Source organism: Equus caballus, chromosome 28 (genome assembly GCF_041296265.1).
Source record: "Equus caballus isolate H_3958 breed thoroughbred chromosome 28, TB-T2T, whole genome shotgun sequence".
In the NCBI taxonomy this organism is placed as follows: domain Eukaryota; kingdom Metazoa; phylum Chordata; class Mammalia; order Perissodactyla; family Equidae; genus Equus; species Equus caballus.
Window position 1 is genome coordinate 17,493,434 of NC_091711.1, and position 23,725 is coordinate 17,517,158.

Consider the following 23,725-nt stretch of genomic DNA (forward strand, 5'->3'; position numbering starts at 1 on the left):
TTTGTGTGACGTGCCTTCCTCTGGCCTAGGCTAAGGGCTCTTTGAAGGCACTTTCCCTATCTAGTTTTCTTAAAATAATCTGGATGTAACGATAAAATCGTGGACCAACGAGAGAAGTGGGGAGGAGAGTGGGGAAAAAAGTGGACATGGGTATAACGGTTTCAATGCCTCCTGCTCGGCTTCCCTCTCCCACCCATCGTCACCACGTCCCCACGCCGCCGCATTCCAGAAAGAAAGGAAAGGCCATGGGCTCGTGAGCGCCGAGCGCGGCGGGACGCCGAGCTCCTCCCGTTAGAAGCAGAAGCGGCTCCTCTACCACGGCCGTCCCGGTTAATAGCTGCCAACGTATCCGGCTTCCTGGGCTTCGGATTAATGTGGATCTTCCACATAAACGATTTACGGATGAAATAAAACCCCTTTAGAGCAATACTTCCTTTCAAGTTCTTAAGACGCCTCTAAATCTTTCTGGTAGCGAGTGGCCAGCGTGGGGGCGGGGTGGGGAGCGGGTGCCGGGCGGGCGGCCCGGGAGGGCGCAGAGAGCGAGGAGTGGAGGGTTAACTGCTTTGCGATCTCACCAAGCTCCTCCGAAATGCCAGTCCACAGTCGCGGCGATAATGTTTCTGGGTGTTGGGGCCTCGTCCCTCCTGGCATTTGTCTGAAATGGAGCTGTCTGTCTAACCTAGGCCTGGACGCGCCCTGCCCGGGTAAGTGGGGGAAGGTGGGGGTGGGGTGGGGATGGAGGGGGACCCGGGGTGGAGTTAGTCGCCTGCCTATTTTCATATTCATTAGAACTGGGAGGTTGCCCGAGAAGCCCAGCTGAGTTTCAAGATATAAAAGCAACTTCGGGTGCCCCCTTTCCAGCCGGGACAGATTAAAGGGCTCGGAGCGGGGCAGCTCCCGGCGCCGCAGCGCTCGCTTCCCCTTCCCTCCTCTCGGGCCCTCCCTCCTCCCGCCCACTCGCTCCCTCCCCCAGCGCTCTCCAGCCTCCGCGCCCCAGGAGCTCCGCGACAGCCTTCCAGGATTATGGAGTTTCTGAGCGAGAAGTTTGCCCTCAAGAGCCCGCCGAGTAAAAACAGTGACTTCTACATGGGCGCAGGAGGCGCGTTGGAGCACGTTATGGAGACGCTGGACAATGAGTCCTTTTACAGCAAAGCGTCGGCGGGCAAATGCGTGCAGGCCTTCGGGCCGCTGCCCCGCGCCGAGCATCACGTGCGCCTGGAGAGGACCTCGCCCTGTCAGGACAGCAGCGGTGAGTCGCCAGCCCCAGGCCGAGCCGCGGGTGCCTTTCCGCAAACCCGAAGTGAGGTCGGGACAGGCAGGGAGGAAGGAAGAAAGGAGAAGGGCAGCGAGAGTGGCGGGAGAAGGAGGCAGTGGGACGGTGCATGTTTTAGGAAGCGGTGTTTTGGCTGCAGCGACTTGAGGGGGCAAAGGACGGATTTGGCACCAGGTTGCCTCCGCGCAGTTCTCCTTTGACTGTCGTGTCTTGTCCCCTACGGGTCCCGGAGTCCCTCTATCCAGGATCCAAGAGTAAACTGATAGGGCGGTAAATAGAACGTAATTGAGTCAAGACAGCGCGCTTCCTCTGGGGGCCCGCCGCGCGGCCCCGGCAGGAGGAGCTGAAATCGATCAGAGCTCGTTAGAGGACGTCACTGTGGTCACGAATAAGAAAAGTTTGAGCTCTTTTAAGTGAAAAACCTTTTTTATTTTCCAAGACATAGCGATATTTTTCCTTGTGAAGCTGGAGGGTTGCTAGATTAGTTTATGTGAATTTGTGATTTCTGCTTCTTTGGGTTTGCAGTGCAACGCACAAATTTTTGTTAAACTCCAAATCGCTTTAAATAGCTTCGGCAAAGAATCCCCGGTATAGTCATACACTGCCGAATTCTGCGTTGTCTATTTTTCTGAATCCACATTTAAAAGTCACCTAAGAAGCCTTTCGGAATGCTTCTGGGTGAAATCTTCAACTTTGAATGGCCAAGTATCTCAAAGTCAAAATGTTATCAAAACAAACCATCTATCTTTTCTATCTTGTAACCCAATACAAACCTATTTTTTTCAGATCGCGACAGCTAAAGCAAGTTTACAATTCCAAGAGGACTTTTCCTTATCATTGTATATATTCCACAGTTAAGCTGTAAGGAGCGGGTTGCTTTAAAATAACAAACGAATTAAGTGTGAAATATTTACAACAAGCCTCCCGCCCCCTATTTTAATGGAGGTTCAAAATCTGGCAACGGACGCTGGGCTCGTAGGAGATCATTTTCTAGACACTTTGTACACAGTAAGCTTAAAGAAAGATCTCGTATGTTTTACTTATTTCATTCAACGTTGCAAGTTACTTTTGATTCGCAAGGTTAGACCAACAAGAAAGGCGCAGATGATAGAGAAAATCAGTTAAATCGTTTGTCATTTAGAAAGACGCGAGCGATCGATTTTTATTTTTAATTCACGAAATTTTTGGCTTTCTGCATATATTTCAGACTGCAGTAACTTTCTTTTTGGAATTCTTAGATGCATACGCAAAGTTATTGGAATGGGCAGGATTTTTAAAAAACGATTCTGTAACGTCCGGTGTTGACTGCTGGGTAGGACTCAATCATAATATTTTAGATTGTCGGAAATCCAAAATAAGAAGAGAAATAGGTGATTTGGGGTACTTTATCAACTTTTAAGCGATCTTCACCCTATTAGGATGAATTTTAATAGGAAAGTATTTAGTGAGATGAATGTAGGCAGCCGTCCGCTAAATTTAGGAAAGTTCCTGTCTTTCTCCGAGCTGCCCTTACTTAGCCTCGCCATTGCTTCCCCGCCCCCATCCCTAATTAGCGCAGTTCCCGGTGGAACCCTGCCCACGGAGACAAAACCGTATTGTTAATCAGTCATGGCTCTTCTTTATGTCTAGTTTTACATCGCATCTTCTTTTGCATGAAAGCTATTAAGCATTTAAGTTATAGAGGCATTAAAGTTCAATACATTTTTATATGATTAAAGCAGTTTAATACCTTACGAGAATTTAAAAACAGACAAAAACGAAAAAAGTATGACAACTCATTGGAAATTATTGTTCTGACTGAGTTGACTTTACTTCAAAAAAAATGCCTCCCATTTCATTATGTGCATCTATTGCTTTTGTGTGTGTGCGTGTGTGTGGCACCATATGATCCATTTTTGTTTTATATCGTACTACAGGCGTGCAGTCCACTCTGGAGGAAATCACTGAAATTAAAACACCCCTAAACAGAATACCAGATGACATCTTTTGTAATCTTTTAATAAATGTTTTAATTTCTGTGCTTGACTAGAGGGAAAAATAAAGCTTTCTGTCTTAAAACATATTTCATAAGTTACGCATAAATGTGACATATTTAGAAAGAATTGCAAGTGAGTTTTTAAGCTGAAGAAGTCTATTTAAATTTTATTCTTTTTTATAGGAAGCACTTCCAGAAACTGATATGAAATTTATTTTATAATTTAATAGGTCAGCTTTTGAAAAAAACATTTAAAATGCAGACATGAATATACGGTCGAAATATTTGAAATATAGTAGAAACAATATCGTATCTTGAATCTATAATCCATAGGTTTTGTGTGGAGGACGAAGATAACTTTTGGGAATAGTTTGTTTATATTTTGATTTACAGATTTTATTTAAAATTGACATCTCTTTCTTGGGCCATGGAAGTAGCTTCATTTCTCTGCTATGAATAAATATATGACTTACATTAAATGTGCTTCCCTTTTCCAAAATTATACTCACTTAGGTTTTTTTAAAAAAGATCTACAGCATCTTTTAATTTGACCACCTTTATTTGATTATAAATTATGTGCATAAACATTAGTCCTGTAACGTAGAGCTGTGAATTTTGGCAAATTATATGAGGTCCATGTACATATTTTTAAATGGTTTTAAACTTGCCCAAAGTGAGTTAATAATTGGTCATAATGTGGTAATCAAATTAACACTGGCACAATGAATCATGAACAGACTGCTTTCCTGATGCTCTAAGTTACTTCCACTTAATTCTTTCATGGAAGTGTTTTACAATCCTGAGAACTGTGTTTCCCCCCCGGGTACAGTGAACTATGGGATCACTAAAGTCGAAGGACAGCCTCTTCACACGGAACTAAATAGAGCGATGGACAACTGTAACAGTCTCCGGATGTCTCCTGTGAAAGGGATGCCAGAGAAGGGAGAGCTGGATGAACTTGGGGATAAATGTGACAGCAACGTATCCAGCAGCAAGAAGCGGAGACACCGAACCACCTTCACCAGCTTGCAGCTGGAGGAGCTGGAGAAGGTCTTTCAGAAAACCCATTACCCGGATGTATATGTCAGAGAACAGCTTGCTCTGAGGACAGAGCTCACTGAGGCCCGGGTCCAGGTAGGAGCCCAATAAGGCCTTGGGTGTGTGTTGGGGGTCAGGGATCGTGTTAGAATAATTCATAGTTGGATTTTGCCACAACGGGGGAAACTGATTCTCCAACTGAGGTAGAGAACAATGTAATATATGCATGTAGGTTTACTAAAATTCCTTTTTTACTTGCAAAGGATTTGACAACTCACACAAAAACATAAAACAAAAGAACATTTGAGTTATTACATAGGCGTAAAAATTAACAATTGTTTTGAAAATATATGATAACATATATCTGATTTTGAAAAGTAATTTTTAAAAGACAGGAAACAGAATCATAGCTATCCAAACTAGTAATCCATGTCTCTTACTTCATTTTCTATTTTATCAGACATTGAGGTTCTTTTTAGGTTAGATACCAGGTAGTATTGGTAAGTTTTTGTCTGTTTATAATATTTGTAAGTATTTGCATAATGGCCCATAATTCTATAATTTTATTGAGGTTGGTGTTATAATAAAACAGAGAAAAATGAAAAAAATCTCACAAACTCCCAATTGTTATATATACCATAACCTATTCTCCCTATATATTATTAAAGAAAGATCATATAGTTCATTTATGATTTTCTGACCCTGGTAGTTGCCAATACGTGACATTCCATTATCATTTTTTTCAAATCTAAATAACTTACATAGTTTTTGCAGAAGTGATAGAAATGGTGACCTTAAAGTAATTTTTAAATATATACTCAACTACATTTATAAATTAAATTTGACTCATCAAATTGGATTCAATATGCTAAATTTTTTAGTAATTTGAAAAACAAAATTATAATGCATAAAATTCTACTTGTCAGGTATATTTATTTTTACCAGATTTGTTATTTTTAATGTATATTTTATTTGTTCCCAAGTAACAGTAATTCAGGAGAATGGCCTTTTTCTTTGTGTGTTTCTACTACTCTAAGTAGGAAAATAGTGAATTTTGTGAATAATTCCCATAACCCACTAGAATAGAGAACTGGATAAAGGAGTGAGAAATTTGGTTCCGAGTGGAGTAATCATATTCCTCCTGAAGATGAAGCCTTTGGAAGGCCTTGCATTGTTAAAGACAGCCTCTGGGGGGGCAGGAATAACAAACAGCAGATTTTCGCTTTAGTTTGTGGAGGCAAATGGTTACTTCAGCTTAGTGCAGGAAGTAAATATGTAGAAAGTAGATGGTAAGGAAGAATTTTAGAATTGTCAAGTGTTAACATGAGCCCCTGTGTGTTTTTTTTGTCTCATGTTCATATGTTTAAATTAGTTATATTGTAACCATAGAAAAATATGTTTACACATAGAGTGGTCAGCTGTGCACAATGCGTGTTTTCCCCTTAACATTTCATCAAGTCCTGATTAATTTTTGTCTTAAGAACACGCACAGAGAGCCAACCTGAACCTAATTTACTCAGGTTGTTCTCTTTCCTGTGTTTCACATCGCAGTGGTAATTGGCACCCGTTTTAAGGAGATTGTCTAGTTTTTTCTCAATGAAAAGAATAACACCCCATTACTGAATTCCCTCCATGTGCTGCTGGTGCCTGTCTGTGGAGATAGCAAGAAAATATGTTTTGTTTTGTTTTGTTGTTGATGTTGTCTGGAGCCCTGGGCATAGCGGATAATCCACATTTACCAGCAGTGTTCTGAGAAACCATTTTCAACAGGTAGCTCTCTTTGCCTTGTTTTAATTGCCGAAAACTCTTTGAAGGGCCGTCTCGGATTTGCAGCATGTAGTTAAACATTAAACTGAGGGTTAGCATGTGGCCATCAGTGTGAAGGTAAAGATACAAACGGTTAGAATTGAATGTGAAAAAAAGAGAATTTCAAGTAAATTTTAATGAAAGGCTTTTTATAATTTGCATTTTTATGCTTGATTTCTAGCTTCTTTCCTAAATATTTTATATTCTGAACATAGATTTGTAAAGACTAAAAGAGCTTCCCGAAAATTGCTAGTGTAATGTCCACACAAAAATGTTAAAATTATATATATTGGAAATAATTTTCTGTATCGCTTTTTAATGCACTAAAGCAGTAAAGTGAAGATTCTGGAGAGCCACAAGTGTGAATGAGTGAATATTTAACCCTCTGAGGAAGACAGCTGCCATTATACGTATTTCTAGTGTGTAATTAGAGAAATTTGAGGACTCCCTGGTGACCTTTTTAGAGGCTGCACTGACTCACAGGCTTTCTTGACACTTGGTTATATCTACGCCATTTCTTTTCTTACTTATATTCCCTCTAAGTGTTTCAAATTGAAGAATGATTGTGAAGATTTCTGAGCATTTTCCGTACTGGAACATAAATGGGATAAGTGGTATAATTTATGTAATAAGCACATTTGTATATTTTAAAACCATAGCTCAACTTCACATGATTCTATTTTACCTGTGGTCTTTATCATGCTCGACATAATATGTAATCTTAATATTTTCTGTTTGTAAATAATCATGATATTTCCACTGATGCCAGATGTTTTAGATACAATCTTTATGTTTAAATTTTTCTAAGATTATGTAAGCATGGGTACAACCCAGAAGAATTTTCACTTTGTGACATGTTTTAAAGACAGTTGTTTTGACAGACCCAGATATTAATTGGTTTATAGATTGGCTAGGTTAATATTATGTGCTAAACCCAAACTAAAAAGTTATGGATGTCTTCCAGGTTTACAGCATTTTCTGAAAAGATTAGCTATCATAATTTGGAGATATAAGGAGTCTTCAAGATCATATAGTCTAATTCCTTTTTGTTCTCCATAAATGAGAAAGCAGAGTCGCAGACACACACGTTAAATTTGCTGAGAATATCTTAACTCTTTCTATTATATCGCCTCATGGACGTCCCACTTATCATATCAGGACACGATAGAAAGTACAATCTGTGGATCCTTTTCTGACATAAATGCCTTTATTTGTAATTTTGTTGACCTGGTTTACCTTTCTCATTTGAAGCCTTTTAATATCACATTTACATTATCAAATATTCCTTAGCTAAAATTCTACTTTTTTAAAAAATTAGGTTTGGTTTCAAAATCGAAGGGCCAAATGGAGAAAAAGAGAACGTTATGGCCAAATACAACAAGCTAAAAGCCATTTCGCCGCCACCTATGATATATCAGTTTTGCCAAGGACTGACAGCTACCCACAGGTATGGTAAACCAAGCTGAATACGGACCGAGAAAAACAGATGTGGTTTGTATACTCTTAAAGGGGTTACTGTAAGCTTTATTTTATCTAATATAATAGTCAAGAATGAAAATCTTAACCTCCAGAAGGCTTTCTGCATGTTTGTTAGGTTTTTATTTGACTAAAGTATTTATTTTGTTGGTTTTCTTTCAGAGCCATTGATTTAAAAATATTTCAGGATCTTTTCCTTGTTATATATTGCAACAACTGCAATATGTATTTTATATTGCATCATTTAGTAGTATAAGTCTTTTAATTACTCTACATTTTAATTATTCAGACTCACTTTCTTTGTTAGCTTTTACAGATACGTAAAGCGTTGCTCTGTATGCTGTCTCTGCGCCTGTTACTTTATGAACCATACCGTAACCTAGTGTCATATGTGGTATGAAACCTTTAGTTCCCCTTAAAAATATCTCTTTTCCTATGTGTTTTTTCAGCTTCGAAGCTGCTCATTGTTTCAAGGAAAACATTTAGCAGTTGTGACTTAAAATACATATAGAATTGGCACTGAACATAATTTTGAAAATTTATCATATTAAGAAACACTTTCCTTTATAATAGGAGTTCTGTCATTTCAAAGACTATTCAGAAATTCTTTTTCTTCTAATTTTTCCTGTTAATTTAGAGACGTTTTTTCTTTCTCATACTTTGGAATGCACGTAAATAAAAAATGTTTTGTCTTTCTAATTGGGTATTACTTTTTCCTAATACTGAATTATAATATTCAGAACTGTATTTGATACATGATAAGGAGCATGTATGTTATAAGGAAGCTATCTGTTATTATATTCCTTATTATTTAAGGATGTGCATCATAAGAGTCCACTCTGAAACAAATATGTAACATATATGGTGGTGGAATACCTCGATAGTCCAGTAACCAAGTCGTTGCAGCCTCAAACTTAAGAGTGTTCATTTTCTTCACTGTAAATTCATACCCTGTGGACATGAATTCAGCCTTTTAATTTTGTGCTATTCTTATGTTCTTATGCCTTTTATGGTCCTTAAAATCCTATCTTGAGACATTCATGCCTGCAGAAAAATTCACCAAATTTATTAAGGTAATATTATATGTGAATACGAGCCTTAGAGGTCACCTTGTTCAACTCCTTCATTTTGAAAGTTAGGAAACCAGGCCCAGGTGAGTTAAGGAACTGGACCCTCATCACACAGGGTCTCTCACAGGGACGTCTCAAAAAGGCTGCTACGAGGAAGCCTTGCCACTTCAGTTTGCCAGAAGACCAACGGTGTGGGTACCTTTTGATAAGTGCCCCTACCTGCCGTAAGAGGAGTTTTGTTTCTCTTACTTTTAAAATTAATCTTAAAGTAGTTCCCTTATTTTTCCTCCTGTTTAAAAGCATGTATACACTCCTGGTTACTTATCTTCATAGGGCTAATGAAATTTCATTCACCAGATATTTTTAAGTGTCCTAGTTGAGTTCTAAACAAAGAGCTATGAGGATGTTTCCTCTCTACTGGGAACTGGATGTTTTCCAGTTGTTACACTACTGTACCCTCACTGTTTCAGGTACTGTTCCAAGCAGGTTACATATAGTAACTCATTTAATCCTCACAACACCCTTATGTGGTAGGTGTTATTAATTATCCCCACTTTTCGTATGAGGAAACCGAGGCACAGAGAGGTAAGGTATTTACTCACTTTCACCGCTAGAACAGAGGCAATCTGGCCCAACTGCAAGATCTTACCCTCACAATAGACTGTTTCTCCCAGTGAATATGTTAGAATGATTGACTAATGAATAAATTAATTCCAGAGGAGCCTAAGATTTAAGTTATATTATTTGAGTCTGCAGTTTAGTTCAGGGGAGCAGAGAACGTCTTCACAACCAGGGAAATAATAAAAAATGGAGATGGCATAGACTTCATATAATTTTGACCTACTTGACAGTGATGACTTTAGAAAGAGTAAAGTCACAAATTATGTACCCTTTTCAAATGGGCTTTGACAGTCTTACTGATAAGTCTATCCCACAACACTTGACCATGGGATATCTTTATTTGCATCTTATTATTTTTATCTTCATTCCTTTCCTTGTAAAGCCCATTTCTGTCCACTTTCCACTTCTCGTTCCTTGCTGTTGGTTGCCTTATCTCTACCTCCCCTTTCTTCTTTAGTGTAGCATAAAACATTTAGAATAATGCCTGGCACCAGTTAAGCTCTTTCTAAGGGCTTAATATTACCTAATATACTCTGACTAGTCAGCCTTTTTTCCTAGGATTATCCTGCTATTGTATTATTGTGCTCACAGCTTTAGATATTGTCACTTAGCAGAATGAGGTAACCTGGTAGCTCAAGCAGGAAAGGAAATAATACAGTCAAACTATACATTGGAGAGTTTTTTTCATGTCAACAAAAAATTAAAATTTTTTCCCTTATAAATCATGGGAAGTTTGCACTAATTCTGCCTGTGGCTTCTCCATAATTTATGTGCATTGGTTATACCACCTCATAATGTAAGTATGGGAGCACAGAGATCATATGTTGAAGGTACTTTGACAGTGCAATTTCATTAACAGTGATAGAAATCAATATGGTGAAATCCATAGTATTTTTCTATATTGGTCAGTCATTTAATGTTTGGTTGCCAGAAATTCTGAAATCAAGTGTTTCCCACTCCCCAATGAAGATATTGGATAAAGCCAGGAGAGAGTTCCATTTTAAGTTAAAAATATGTGGTTGAATTTTTTTGTTTGTTTGAAAAAAATAATTATGCCAAGATCATGTCTCTCAAGCTTCAACCTAAGGAAACTTTTTTTTATCATGTGACTTGAGAGTGGATATTTTAATGGGAAAAATAGGAACTAAAATAGAATTCAACAACTCAACGCAATAAGACATTGAATTTGGTTACTGTTACTGATTATAGAAAAAATATTAATTACAAAAATAGTTGGAAACTAGAAAATGTTGGAGGCAGGACAGAAATAAAGAATTAGCAATTTGGCAGGAAAGCAAAAGCATACACAGAAATATATGAAAACCAGAAATGGTTTAGAAAATGATCTCCTCAAGCCTACTCAGTGTGGATATTAATCCTACCTAGCATAAAGATATCTATATATAACATAAAATATGTTTATTCATGACTAGTAATTAATATTAAATGTTCTAAATACTTTGTTTCTGCTGGTCTTCATTACACTATAGAAACAACAGCCATAACAGAAAAATAGTAACTACCAGTTGAGGGCATATTTTAAGCCAGGCTTCCTTCTTATAGCCATTAACTCATTGAATGTGAGCCCACGTTTTCTAAGCTCAGGAGTCCAGGGCTTTTTATGCAACATCTTTCTCCTTAATCCATCACTGAGCAATGAAATAGTTCTCTTTTGACCCCAAGAGATCGCATCACTTTGGAAAAGAAAAATGCTTCTTTTTTAAAATTTATAAAATGATAATACAAAGCATTTAAAAAGTACAGACATGGGGCCAGCCCAGTGGTGCACTGGTTAAGTGCGCATGTTCCGCTTCTTGGCAGCCCGGGGTTCGTCTGTTTGGATCCCGGGTGCTGACATGGCATTGCTTGGCTTGCCATGCTGTGTTAGGTGTCCCACACATAAAGTAGAGGAAGATGGGCACGGATGTTAGCTCAGGGCCAGTCTTCCTCAGCAAAAAAGAGGAGGATTGGCAGCAGTTAGCTCAGGGCTAATCTTCCTCAAAAAAAAAAAAGTACAGACATTTCTTAGACTATTTTAAGATATTCTTTTTCTTAAGCTTGCTCATATTTGATAGCAGACAAACAAGAAAGTGAGAGATGTGATGTCAGTATTAATATATTCTAAAGGTAGTATATTTGGATGTACTGAAAAATTTAAAAAAGTTTTTTAGAAGCCCTTTATTTTGGCTCGTAATATCAGTTGCCATTTGGCGATACTATGATTTAGCTAAATTAAACAATTTGATGTTCTCCAATACGTGACATCTTAAAAAACAGTCAACAGTGCTGAATCTGTTCCCTCTTTCTGGAATTCTCTTCCCCTCACCTCAAACATATTTTCTCCACGAAGCCGCCTCTCATTCCTCTTCCAGTCAGCACATCACTTTCTCACTGACATTGCGGTGGGTTGTATAAAGTGTCTGCTACACCATTTGCAATGTAAAGTATTTGAAAGATGATTCAGTTCTTACTCACCTTCTTATCACCACAGTATTAAGCAAATTATATATACACTGAATAAATGTGAAAAAAAGCACTGATTCACTTCAATATTTATTCAGGAGCACATTATGAAACAAAAATTAGACAATTTTCAATAAAACAGATGGTTTCTGAATCTCTGCTGTTAACCAGCTCTGTGGTCTTAAGCAATTAACTTTTCCTCTTTGAGTCTCAATTTCCTCTTCTTTAAAAGGAATAGACTAGAAAGATTTTGCAGACTCCTTTTGGCTTAATTTTTTTTTTCTTCCAGAGTTATTTGCATTTTATCCACAAATATGTACTAGGTACTGTTTTAGGCACAGGGATTATATAAATGATCTAGACAAAATCTCCGGCTTTGTGGACAGACCACAAACTAGGTGATATTTGTGCCAAATTCTGTAAACAGTTCTGGAAACAAACTAGATCCAGCAAACCAAAAGAGACCCACATAATTTTGTCTTTGAGTTTAAGAAGCATATAAGTATCTATTGACATTAGATTCTAACTAGTTTTTAATTTATCAAAACCAAAGCAGTTTTTTTTTTTTTGAAGAACAGTAGCCCTGAGCTAACATCTGCCACCAATCCTCCTCTTTTTGCTGAGGAAGACTGGCCCTGAGCTAACATTCGTGCCCCTCTTCCTCTGCTTTATATGTGGGATGCCTGCCACAGCATGGCTTGGTAAGCGGTGCGTAGATCTGTGCCTGGGATCTAAACCAGCGAACTGAAGCAGAGCACACAAACTGCCAGCCCCCCAAAGCATTTTTTAAATAATTATTTTTGGTGAATAAGATATTTTCTGTGAGGGTGTAAACATTTTCTGGAAGATTATAGCCAGCCTTCATTCTTATAAGGAGTGCTTAATTTCATGCCATTAGGATTGGTTCAAATTACATGTGCATTAACTGTGTCATTTACTAGCTGGGTGGGTAACTTTGAGGAAACCTCTTGACTTCCTTGATCTTCAGATTCTCTGTTTGTAAAATGGAGGTATTGTTGGTGCTAGAGTTGGTGGCGTAGATGATGATGCTGATGGTACGTTTTTGTTATGGAGAGGATTAAATTGATTTCTAAGCAATCTATGGTGCTGAATCCTGGGATTTGAGGAGGGCCGGGGGTTAATGTGGGACTATGGGCTTCATGGTCAGGGAGTCGTGAGTTCAAATCCTGACTCTGCCACTTAATAGATTTTACACCTTTGGTAAATGAATTAACCTCTGGGAATATTTCTCCTCATTTATAAAATGGGGATAAAAGTTCATATCATGTTTGTGAGAATTAAACAAAATAGTTTATGCCAAGTACTTGGGACATTGCCTAGTATGTAGTGAGTGCTCAGTAAATCGTAGCAATTCTATAATAGCCATTAGTAATTATTAATTTTTTTCTACGGTAGAGAGGTGGCTAAGTGGTTTGAATATTCTCTTATGTTGTAGCTTTTAAACTAATCCAATCTGTGAGTAAATTTACTATTTAAGGACCTAGGGAAAGATCAAATTCAGTTAAAGTACTTTTCTTTAAATTAGTATAGCCAAATATGGTGACTTTAGAGAAGCCTGAGAATATTTTCAATCTACCAAAATTATTTTCTCATGAAAAAAATATTTTCATCAAAAATTTCAAAACAGGAGTTGAAGTTTTTCCCTACCGAAATTTTCAATCTGGTTTTACTTCATATATAGTAAGAATCATAACTAAATCTGTGTTTACCAAATGTACAAAGAGACCCACGAAGTATCTTCCTCTCCGTTGTTTAATTGATGACTTTATAAATATGTGCCACTCGGAGTGTGAACATACTGAGGATTGAATTCAAGTTACAGATAATTTGTATTCTTCAGGGTGATTATCAAAGCAAATTAAAGCTGTGTAAAATTTCTAGCTTAACAGATTCTGTTTCCACATTGTAATTAGATAATTTTTAAAAGAAAATTTTAGTTTCCGTAAAATAGTGATTCTGAAGATATTTTTCATCCTACCCTTCTTCTATCACCAGTTTCAGTACTAATCTTAAAGTTTACCTTTACTTAAGCTAAATAAGGAATATTGAACTTGTCTCCTTCAGCCACTGTGGTTTAGCAATTTAAAGGCATCTGGAGCAGTTTTTACCTTTAGAGAAAGTACCACGTTTTTATCACTGTTGTTTCTGTTTTTTCCTAAATATTTGAAGTAAACAAATAACCTAAAATCTTTAAAAACTGTTAATAATGTAGCTATACTTGATGCATTGTGTAATGAATATTCTCATGTCTACAAAACAACCAATGAAATGGTCATATAGTGATAGTGAAACTTCACTTATTATGAATGGAGGGACAAAAATGTTAACATCATTAGGCCAACAAGTCATATTGATAAGTGTACAGTTTCTCACTGATTGTGGCACAAATGTGCTAAAATCGTAGAAGAAATATATGATAATCTATTGTTACTCAAATGTAGTTGTTACAATGGATGAAGTTGCTGACTTAATTAAATGTATACAAATATGTAGCAGTTTTATATAAATATGTATAAGGAATATTTTATATATATGTATATATGGGTTAAAAATAAGTTACGTGTAGCATGAGACAGATTTTGTCAGTATCAATTAGGTGACGGTGCAGCTAGACACAAACAGTGCAGAATTTTTATTTTGTCGAAAATACGCTTCAAAGAAGTAAAGAATCCTCCAAAAGAAGTGAAGTGCATTCATGTTTCAGATTGTGAAAATAGACTTATTTTTTAAAAAATGTAATATTTGAATTTCATGTGACAATGACTTTATGCAGTAGCACTAACTTAGCTAAATTTTTGCTTTTAGTTAAGTGATGGCTGTGAAAGCGTTGACTTTAACTGAATTGGTCATAAGTATTTTACATATTATGAGAAGAGAGTAAATCAATAAATTGAGTAGATTACCAAAATAAATAATAAGAAAAAAATGTAAAAATAAATTATTGAAGAATGCCAGTGTTGCTTATACATATAGAAACTACGGGAGAATAGAGAAGAACCACGGGGGAGATTAAACCATCAAACCTGGCAAATCTTTGAGAACAGCCCTGTGGGCTAAAACCTGCAGTTCACATAATTATTGTTAGTGGGAACCTTAGATATACTTTAATCCAGAATTGTATGTGTGCCATATTTATTAAGCCTCATGTTTCTATGGGTTTTCTTTTTTATTCTGAGCCCTGGAGCATTAAATGGAAAAAAAAGTGCACAAACTCACAGTTGATTTAAAAATCACAAAAATAAAATTCTAGCTTTGTAGTTAACACGAATACAAACTAATATAATTGATAACTTTATTCAGGATTTTAAGAATAAATTCAAAGCTTGTATATGACACCAAATGGGAATCTCTAAGATTAAAAATATTCTGTGCAAAAGAAAGTATTTATATATTTGATTTATATTTTATTATTAATTCATAAGGAAAACAATTTATATTTTAATCTTTGTTTTTATAATTGTGAATTTTGTTTTAATAGGGAAATTGTGTCATTGAAAATCAGGCACTGATGACTCAGCAATAGCTATCATGCATATATTAAAATATAATATATGAAAAATAAGGTGATAAATAATTGGAAAATTCTCCATTTGATAATAATAAATAAATATAGCTGGATAATAAATAAAATAGCGAATACTAAGTACAGTTATTTTATTTCCTCCTTAAGTGAGTTGATTTGAAAAGTTTCATTTTAAGGCATAGAGGGTGAGATTTTCCATAAACATTTTAATGATCGTAATTACTATAAAGTGTACAAACACATTTAACACTAAAGGAAAAGAAAAAATGTCCTTAGTATTTCTTTTATCTTTGACTTGGAGCATATTTCAAATATTATTTGAATAATACAAAATTTAAACACATTCATGTGATGTCATTTTGAAAATTTCCCAGCATTAACATTTTTTATGAGACTTAGTGCTTTTCCTTTGTGCACTACTAAGAGATATATACTTTTCTTTTTCTGTAAAGCCGTTTTCCTCTCAGATTATTGGTCTCATATGACTGTTACATCTAACACTGATCTTTTTCTTTAAGGGCAAAGACACTCTTCCTTGTCCCAAATACCTGTACACATTTCTAAGATGGAATTTTATTTAAAAAATCTAAATAGCAATCAATATTTAATATGTGATCTTTTTCTGATGAGTAAATAACTTCTAATCACTTCAGCTTAATAATACTATAAATTGAAAAGATATACTTTTGGAATTTTTGAAATGTAAATTTATTCCAAAAAAATCTTAGTATTTATATATTATCTTAATTTTTGGGGGTGAAAATGATACCTAATAAGTAGGCACTGATGAAATGTACCCTCATTTCTATCTCAGGGAGTACCTAAACATGCTGAGATTGATCTTTTCACTGTGTAATTAATTCAAGTTGGGATTTTTTTTTTTCCAGATGGACAGAGTCTCAGTGTGTGTTATTCACTGGTACCAAATTCACTATTTAGAAAAACATTTATCCTCTTTCTCCCTGCCAGAAACCTACTGATGCCGTTACTAGAAAAGTTAATGGGACCCTAAAGTTAGTCAACAGCCAAAAATACCTGCAAGATACTAAGCGTATGATTCTTACTAATATTTTATCCCCCTAAATTTTAAAGGAAAGAATATGCTAGGAAAGAATGTAATGGTCTCTTAAAAAATCGAATTACTTTCGTAAAAAGTGTTTGCATTTTTTAAAGAGACCACATACAAATCTGGTAAATTAAATTATATAGTGATAATGTGGTAATAAATCTGTATCGTAAGTATTGAATAATGTATAGAGTAGTCAATAAATGTAAACATTCTGTCAAGGAGGAAAAACCAAAATCAACTTTTGGATTTTAGCGTTAAGAAGCTATTGCTATAACATCCTCACAAATCCTTCTTCGTGAATCCCTGATCTCTGTCTTTTTTGAAGCAAGCTTTAACTCCCACAGGCAAGTTAATGTGACGTGAGGCTAGCAGTGCAAGTGTAGCATGATGTCTGTGTGTGGTGGGTGTGTGTGTGTGTCCACACAAATGTTGGTGGCAGGTAGAAGCAGTATATATACAAAGGAGGAGTTAGGGTTAAATAAACTTATTTTACTAGAAAGATATTATTTAGTTGGTTTTAGAGTGATTTAAAATTAAGAAAAGATTGTTACTCATATATTTTCATGTTGTTCAGTATTTCTATTAAATCTAGATTAAATTCCATAGACTAGTGTGTTCTAAATAATGCTAATATTAGGGTATAGAATATATAATGCTATCACGAAACTATTTGATACTTTTTACACATCATGCTACTTTATGACTAAGGCAAAGACTAAAAAGCACGTTTCTTTTAAAAGGTTTTTAAAAAGTATGAAAAATTACTACAATAAAAATCAGCAAATATATTAGAAATATACGGCAGGTTTAGCATACTAAAATTTTCTTTGTAGTTTTTGTTATACAAAGACTGTATCTGTGTCAAGTTTCTAGGGTGAAGGTAAATGAGATTTATGATTTCCTATCCATGATTTGCTAGATTACTTCAATTTGTGACAGATAAATCCGCAGTGAAGAGTTCTTAATGTATATGTCTATATTTATATGTTAACCCTCTCCTTGCTGTCTATTGCTTTTAGTTCCTTGTAAGAAAAACAAATGTTAAATGACTTTGATTTCAGTTTGAAAAGTCAGACAAAAAAACAACTTTGCTCCGAAATGCCAAAGTTGTGGACTAATTAAGTGTTAACTTTTTATTTGATTAGAAAACCATTAAGGGGCAAATGTTCAAATGGAGTGTGGTAAGTCAGCTGAACTCCATTCATGCTAATGGCAGGCAGTTGGCTAAGTTCCCTGAACCATGCTTTGAACAGACCCCTAGATCTCTTGAAAAACATTGAGAAGCATTTTAAAACAAGGAATATTTTTAGGTTCTATGCTCCTCTTAAATACACCAGTGAATAAAAATTGTAAAGGCAGGCAGTCGTTTTTTTTTTTTTTTTAAATGAAAGAAGGATATGGGCATTATTTAATAACATTGTTCCTGGCTGTAAAGCCCTTGAATATCATATAGTTAAAGGCCTACAGAAACACCTGAAACAGTATTTGGTCCTGAGCACTGCCACTGTAGGAGTCTGTGAAATGATCCTAAAAAGAAAAGCAGTGATCCTATTTAGAAAAAAATGCGTTTTTTAATTTCAAAATTTAACAGAAAATATAATATTTCTATTAATGAGTCAGATTTTTGTATGGCTTCTCTGTTAACAAATAGATATATGCAGTTTTTGACAATACGACTTGTAGATTCCAGCACATCGTTTTAAAATGACCACTTATTGAAGAAGAGAATTGGTGGAAGGCTAGAGGAGCCATGGAATCAGTCTGCCTTGACAACAGATTTATTAAACCACAAGCTCAGACAACTTTGTGGTTTAATCAAATATTGCCTTCAGATATTAACACAAGTAGATGATCTAGAACAAAGATGATACCTGCCAGGTTTTCCCTACTGTGATCAGATGACATCTAGAATATGATATTCTGTGGTCAGTGCTGGATGTTGATAAGGATGAAGGGTGTTGACAACCTCCATCATAGCCAGAGGGATGTGACTGGAACCATGCAGTCTGGAAACCATGTCATGTGAGGAATGCTTGAAGGAAAGAGACTTGAGATTGTACAATAATTGCCTAATGAGATTTGAAGATTTTCACATGTAAGAAGGATGCTACTTATTCTCTACCATTTTAAGGAACAGAAACAGACGCAATAGATCGAGGAAGATAACACGCACTTCTTTACAGAGCTCTGAAAAGGGAATGGAAAGTTTTTTGGACAGGTGAGCTTCTTATCACAGGAATTGCATGTCATTGAACGTGTACAGGGGTTTTGCATTTAGAAGCAAGTTAGATTTCAATAGTGTTGCCTAATCCCAGGTGATTTTCAGAGTTGTGTGTGTGTGTTATCATCATTGCCATTATTTTAATACAGATCCCCTTAGTCACACCCCATGCTTAATGAATCAGAATCTTCAGGAAGATACATCCAAGCTGGAGAATAAGTCTTAATAGGAAAGAAAACCTACATAGGGAAATATAGTCAGAAAGGTCTAGGTGTGTAATTTTCATGATTTCCGTTAAGATTCTACAGTATAGTGATTCTGGATTTCAAATCATGAAGCCAAATTTAGATATATTAGCATAAGTTGTCATAAAATTTCAATTACATCTGTAAGACGCATCAGTCCAAATTTCATGTTCTTAGAGATTTTTTTCAATCATTAAATAAATTTGTATTAAAGTCTTTTCATGTATTGTGTTAGGCCTAAGGATGAAGAAAGAGTTGTGAGCAATCATTGGGGATTTTGCTTGCAGAGAATAGAGCCTGTGAACCCCCACAAAGTTAGGATTATGAATAAGTAAACAGGCAATTTCAACTCATAAGACTAGTTTGCATATCACAGTAGCATTTCTCAGAATTTCCTGGGTTCAGATTTGACCTCCACCCTTGGAGTTATTGAAGTTGTCTCCACCATCTTGGGTGAGATTGTTAAGCTCTCTGTTCTATAGTTTTACCTTCTCCAAAATGGGGATAGTAAAAGCACATACCTTTTAGTGTATTGAAATGATTAGAAGTCTTCATAATTCATTTAATCTAATGCCTGACACTTGGTAATTAACTGATAACCACTAGCTATCATGAGCATGATCTTGATCGTCGTCATCAGATGTTTAAACATGCAAAGGGAATGCTTCAAAGGAAACAAAACCTCAGTTCACTGAGGATATTATCTTTTATGATTTGCATCTAACTTTCAATATAAGAATCAGCTAGATCCCTAAAGTCAAGTGAAGACATGCCAGGAGTCTAAAAATGAAAGAAAGATATGGGAGGGAGGGTGAGGGGAGATAGAGATCATGGAAACAGGACATATCAGTAGAAATGTGTGACAGTGTCACTACCCATGGGAATATATGTGGGTATCTTCTCAAGTCCAACTAAAATATTGCTGTAGTAACTTGCTTTACCAATCAGTTCCATTCAGAAAACATTTCTGTGTGTTAGAAATTCTTTCACCAAAAGTTACGCGTTTAACTTGCTTGATCATGTGCAAATAAAAAATTTTGGTCAAAATAAAAATATTTGCCCATGTCATGGAAACTGGAGAATTTCTTTTCAACTTATAGGAAGATTAATATTAATTCTTTTAAAGAGAAAACATTTTCTTAATTTACATTCATAGATTATCTTCCTTGCCTGTACTTTCCTTATTTTCCCTTTTTCACCTAGTTGGTAAATATATTTCTATGCATTTGGAATACGAGTAAATGATTTTAATAATAAATTCTAGCAACACTATATATAAATGGAGAAATCCTTTAACAAACATAAAATGTAAATAATCTTTCTCTACCACTATTTTGCCTTTCATTTTCTTTTTCAAAAATAAACAAGCAAGTTCACTTTCATTTCTTGAAAGCCCTTTTGTCAGACATGTGACTGTGGTTTTTGCAGTGTAGCACAATGATTGAATGTCAGAGGAAAGTCACCCAGATCAAGTTAGAAGAGCTAGCTTGACAGAGAAATGACATTAACAGCCCCTGTTGTTGATTTAAGATACATAACTCAGCAATCACTAGCACCCATCATTATATTTTGGCTAAAGTGGCATACATACAGTAGGATGAGCCAAAATTAAAACAACGTAGCCCATGATGATTTAAGGATTAATAAGGTATGCAAATCTTTATATATATATCTCTATAGATATGTCTATAGAAATATGTTACAGATTTTACACATTTAAATGAGGTTATAAGCATATTTATATAAAGAACTATTTTTACAACAACCCTGAAATGAGCATCTTGTCAATCATTGAAGCCCCACCTAAGGCATGAAATTAGTTGTTCAGATTTTCTCTTATGTTTTGAAACTGGTTGAGAGGTCCTTTCTTGAGTGACAGAGTAACATCTTTACCAGTGTGATCTAGAAGATTCTTTCATGCTTTTTCTGCTATTAGTTGAAAATAAGTTGTCTTAAAATGTATGATTTAAGCTTGGATTTTGTAAGACTACCCCAGAGGCTATATGTAGTAGATGGGAATCTTTATGTAAAAATAAATATAAGAAAACATTTGTGTATGTGTTGAAATAATTGATGGTTCCATTCTAATTATTGTGATTTTAAAAAAGAAAGCCAGATGCAATAAACATATACATTGTTGTTGATACAAATCTATTGTAATAACACCATGAAAGGCATACAATTTTTAAATTTCATTGTCTAAGGCTGCATCTCTCTGCCATGCTATACCATGCAACATTTTTCTTTTTCCCCAGCTTCTGCCATTTGTCACAATTTTTCCTGTACTTTTCAGTAATACATGTGATCACTGTTTGGGTTTTTTTTCTCCTTCTTTAAATAGCTGGTCTAAGATACCTCCTGTGTAAAATTCATATTATGCAAATTCTACTTAGCGTTTCTTTACATGCTAGTAACTTCAGACAAATTTCTTTTTATTGGTAGTATTGCACTGAATTGTTTCCTGTGGAAACCTGTAGAAATTTAATAATGTGAAATGTGAATTTCTTGGACACGAAACCACCCAGTTTTCAATCTTATAGAAGATGTTACATAGTACTTTGATTCTATTCATATGAAAGTTTTGCTAATATGTGCAAATTTTTCTCCATTGTGCTTCCGTTATTTGGTAATTGTCATGTTTTTATAATTCTAAATTTGTTTTATATGTCATAGTTCTATTGTGGCCTCACTATATTGTATATGTCATAGAATAAATGTTTAAAATATGTATATATTTCTCATATTTAAATAACTATGTATTCAAGACTGTAGGAAATAAAAAGCAATGAAAGGGTAAACATTTTCCAAAATGGGTCTAATCAAAAATATCGATAGAGCAAATAGCCTAATGTTAGCAGTGGTTTTCCACAAAAACTGCCACACCAAGAGTCCAACTATAGAACTTTAAAAAAAAAAAAGCAATTGTGTCATTTTGTTTAGAAAGATGAAAACTATGTTTAAACCTAAAACCATATTTTAAACTGCTTTTCTAAGCACATGAATTGGTCATGAATCATGACTAAATCTTCAAGATTTCATTTAAAAAATCATGACTTTGAGAACACTCAAGAGATTGACATATTTTGAGACTATTTTATGTGGTCAAGTATGTGGGTTTTGGTGATCCGTTACAGGATAACAAGCTGGAAAAATCTTTCAAATAATTATTTTTCAGCAATCGCTTTATGTACTCAGCATGCAATTACAGACCACCCAATAGGAGGAAACAATGAATAGTTAACAAAATATAGTAAATGCAGTTAAACAAAAGTAAGGGAACAAAACGGAGAACGCGTAAATGTAATATTTGTTGTTTTATATCTTCCAGATTCAGAACAATTTGTGGGCAGGAAATGCGAGCGGCGGTTCTGTGGTTACTTCATGCATGTTACCACGTGACACTTCGTCCTGTATGACACCTTACTCTCACTCGCCTCGGACAGATTCCAGTTACACAGGGTTTTCAAACCACCAGAACCAGTTCAGCCACGTGCCCCTCAACAATTTTTTCACTGACTCTCTTCTTACTGGGGCTACCAATGGACACGCGTTTGAAACAAAGCCAGAGTTTGAACGGAGGTCTTCCAGTATCGCCGTTCTTCGAATGAAAGCCAAGGAGCACACTGCCAATATTTCATGGGCCATGTAACATACAGTGCTCTTTTATTTTTCTTTTAATGGCAAAGTAAAACATTCTTATTTCTCATATTTAAAGGATACCACAATAAGCTGCTGTGTGTGGAATTGCTAAAGGTCAAGATATACAGTGAGACCAGCTTAAATGAATAGTTGTTTTTATTTAACATTAAAATCTAAGAATGAACCTCTGAGAAGACTAAATAGGTTTACCATGCACCAGTCTCCACAAACTCTGTTTTAGTAGTAGGATTTTTTTTTCTATTGTACGAGTCGATGAAATATGATCATGCAACTTCTTAAAGAATAAATGTATTAAACAAATTCCTGTGTTATAGATTGATTTATGTTAGTTCTATATAACAAGAAATGCCTTGTAAAATAATACCTGATAAAGGAAGAAATGCACTGGGGAAAATGTCAAGATACCAAAGCTGTCAGGTAAATATTGAAGCAGAGTGTTTCGGGGAGTTAAATGCCATTTCTCCCTCTCTGGCTCCACGACGCATCGGGCATTTCCCCTGTTGCTGAGAATTTATCTCCAGGCCTCGAAGATTTTTTACCTTTAGGTGTTTTTGTGGATTTCCACCCCATGAAAAAAGAACTCTTCTGAAAAGACCAGCATTTCCATGAAATATTGGGCATAGTTTCCTGAAACCATGTGGCTAAAGGTGGTAACTGAAACATTCCGGTCTGATTTAAAATATAGTCAGGAGAACAGTTTTTATAAATACCATCTTTTTAATGAAAAAACCAGCGTGGACTCAGTGACATGGTTATCACACACAAGAAAAAAAGAAAGTTAGAAAACCTGCTGTTGCTTTTAAACTAAAATTGTGTCAATTAAACTGTACACACAAACATCTAATAAATACACTAAGAGAAATATTTTAGTTAAAGGAGCAGTGAATTGGAGTTTATATTTACTTCACGGGCATGTGCAAGGGCACATGCTTGCGTGTGTTTGTTTTTTGACATACAAGCCATAAGCATTTTTTGCTACTGTGGTTTTTGCATAGGGAATTAAAATGTCAGAAGGCTCTCTAAAGTTTCTGGTGGAAAAAAGAGAAGAGAAATACATTGCATCTGGAAAATGGCTAACCCCTTTGATTTACTTCTCCTCCCTTTCCCCTGTCACATTCCAAGCTTTTTCAGATGAGTGAAATGTTAACCTCCTTGAAAGACTCTTAAGTTCATAAAGGCAAAGAAAATTAATTGAAATGAAGATGACTTCCATGGCTTGGATCAGAGCGGGATCTGCTCTTTGTACTCTCTTGGAATCTTCCTG

General features: G+C 35.7%; 1 protein-coding gene across 1 annotated transcript; it reads left to right on the plus strand.

Moving 5' to 3' along the window:
* Window positions 1–516: 516 nt before the first annotated feature.
* Window positions 517–22,761, plus strand: ALX1 (ALX homeobox 1). The gene is made up of 5 exons (XM_001493730.6): window positions 517–704; window positions 974–1,249; window positions 4,078–4,382; window positions 7,411–7,539; window positions 22,130–22,761. The coding sequence occupies exons 1-5, from the start codon at window positions 590–592 to the stop codon at window positions 22,448–22,450; spliced, it is 1,146 nt and encodes a 381-aa protein (XP_001493780.4). The 5' UTR covers window positions 517–589; the 3' UTR covers window positions 22,451–22,761.
* The last annotated feature ends 964 nt before the right edge of the window (window positions 22,762–23,725 follow it).

Excerpts from the sequence above, each read along its gene's own strand:
- ALX1 (XM_001493730.6), top strand. The coding sequence starts at position 590 with ATGCCAGTCCACAGTCGCGGCGATAATGTTTCTGGGTGTTGGGGCCTC. Across the intron at positions 1,250-4,077 it reads GCCCTGTCAGGACAGCAGCG|TGAACTATGGGATCACTAAA; the intron begins GTGAGTCGCCAG and ends CCCCGGGTACAG. Across the intron at positions 7,540-22,129 it reads GGACTGACAGCTACCCACAG|ATTCAGAACAATTTGTGGGC; the intron begins GTATGGTAAACC and ends TATATCTTCCAG.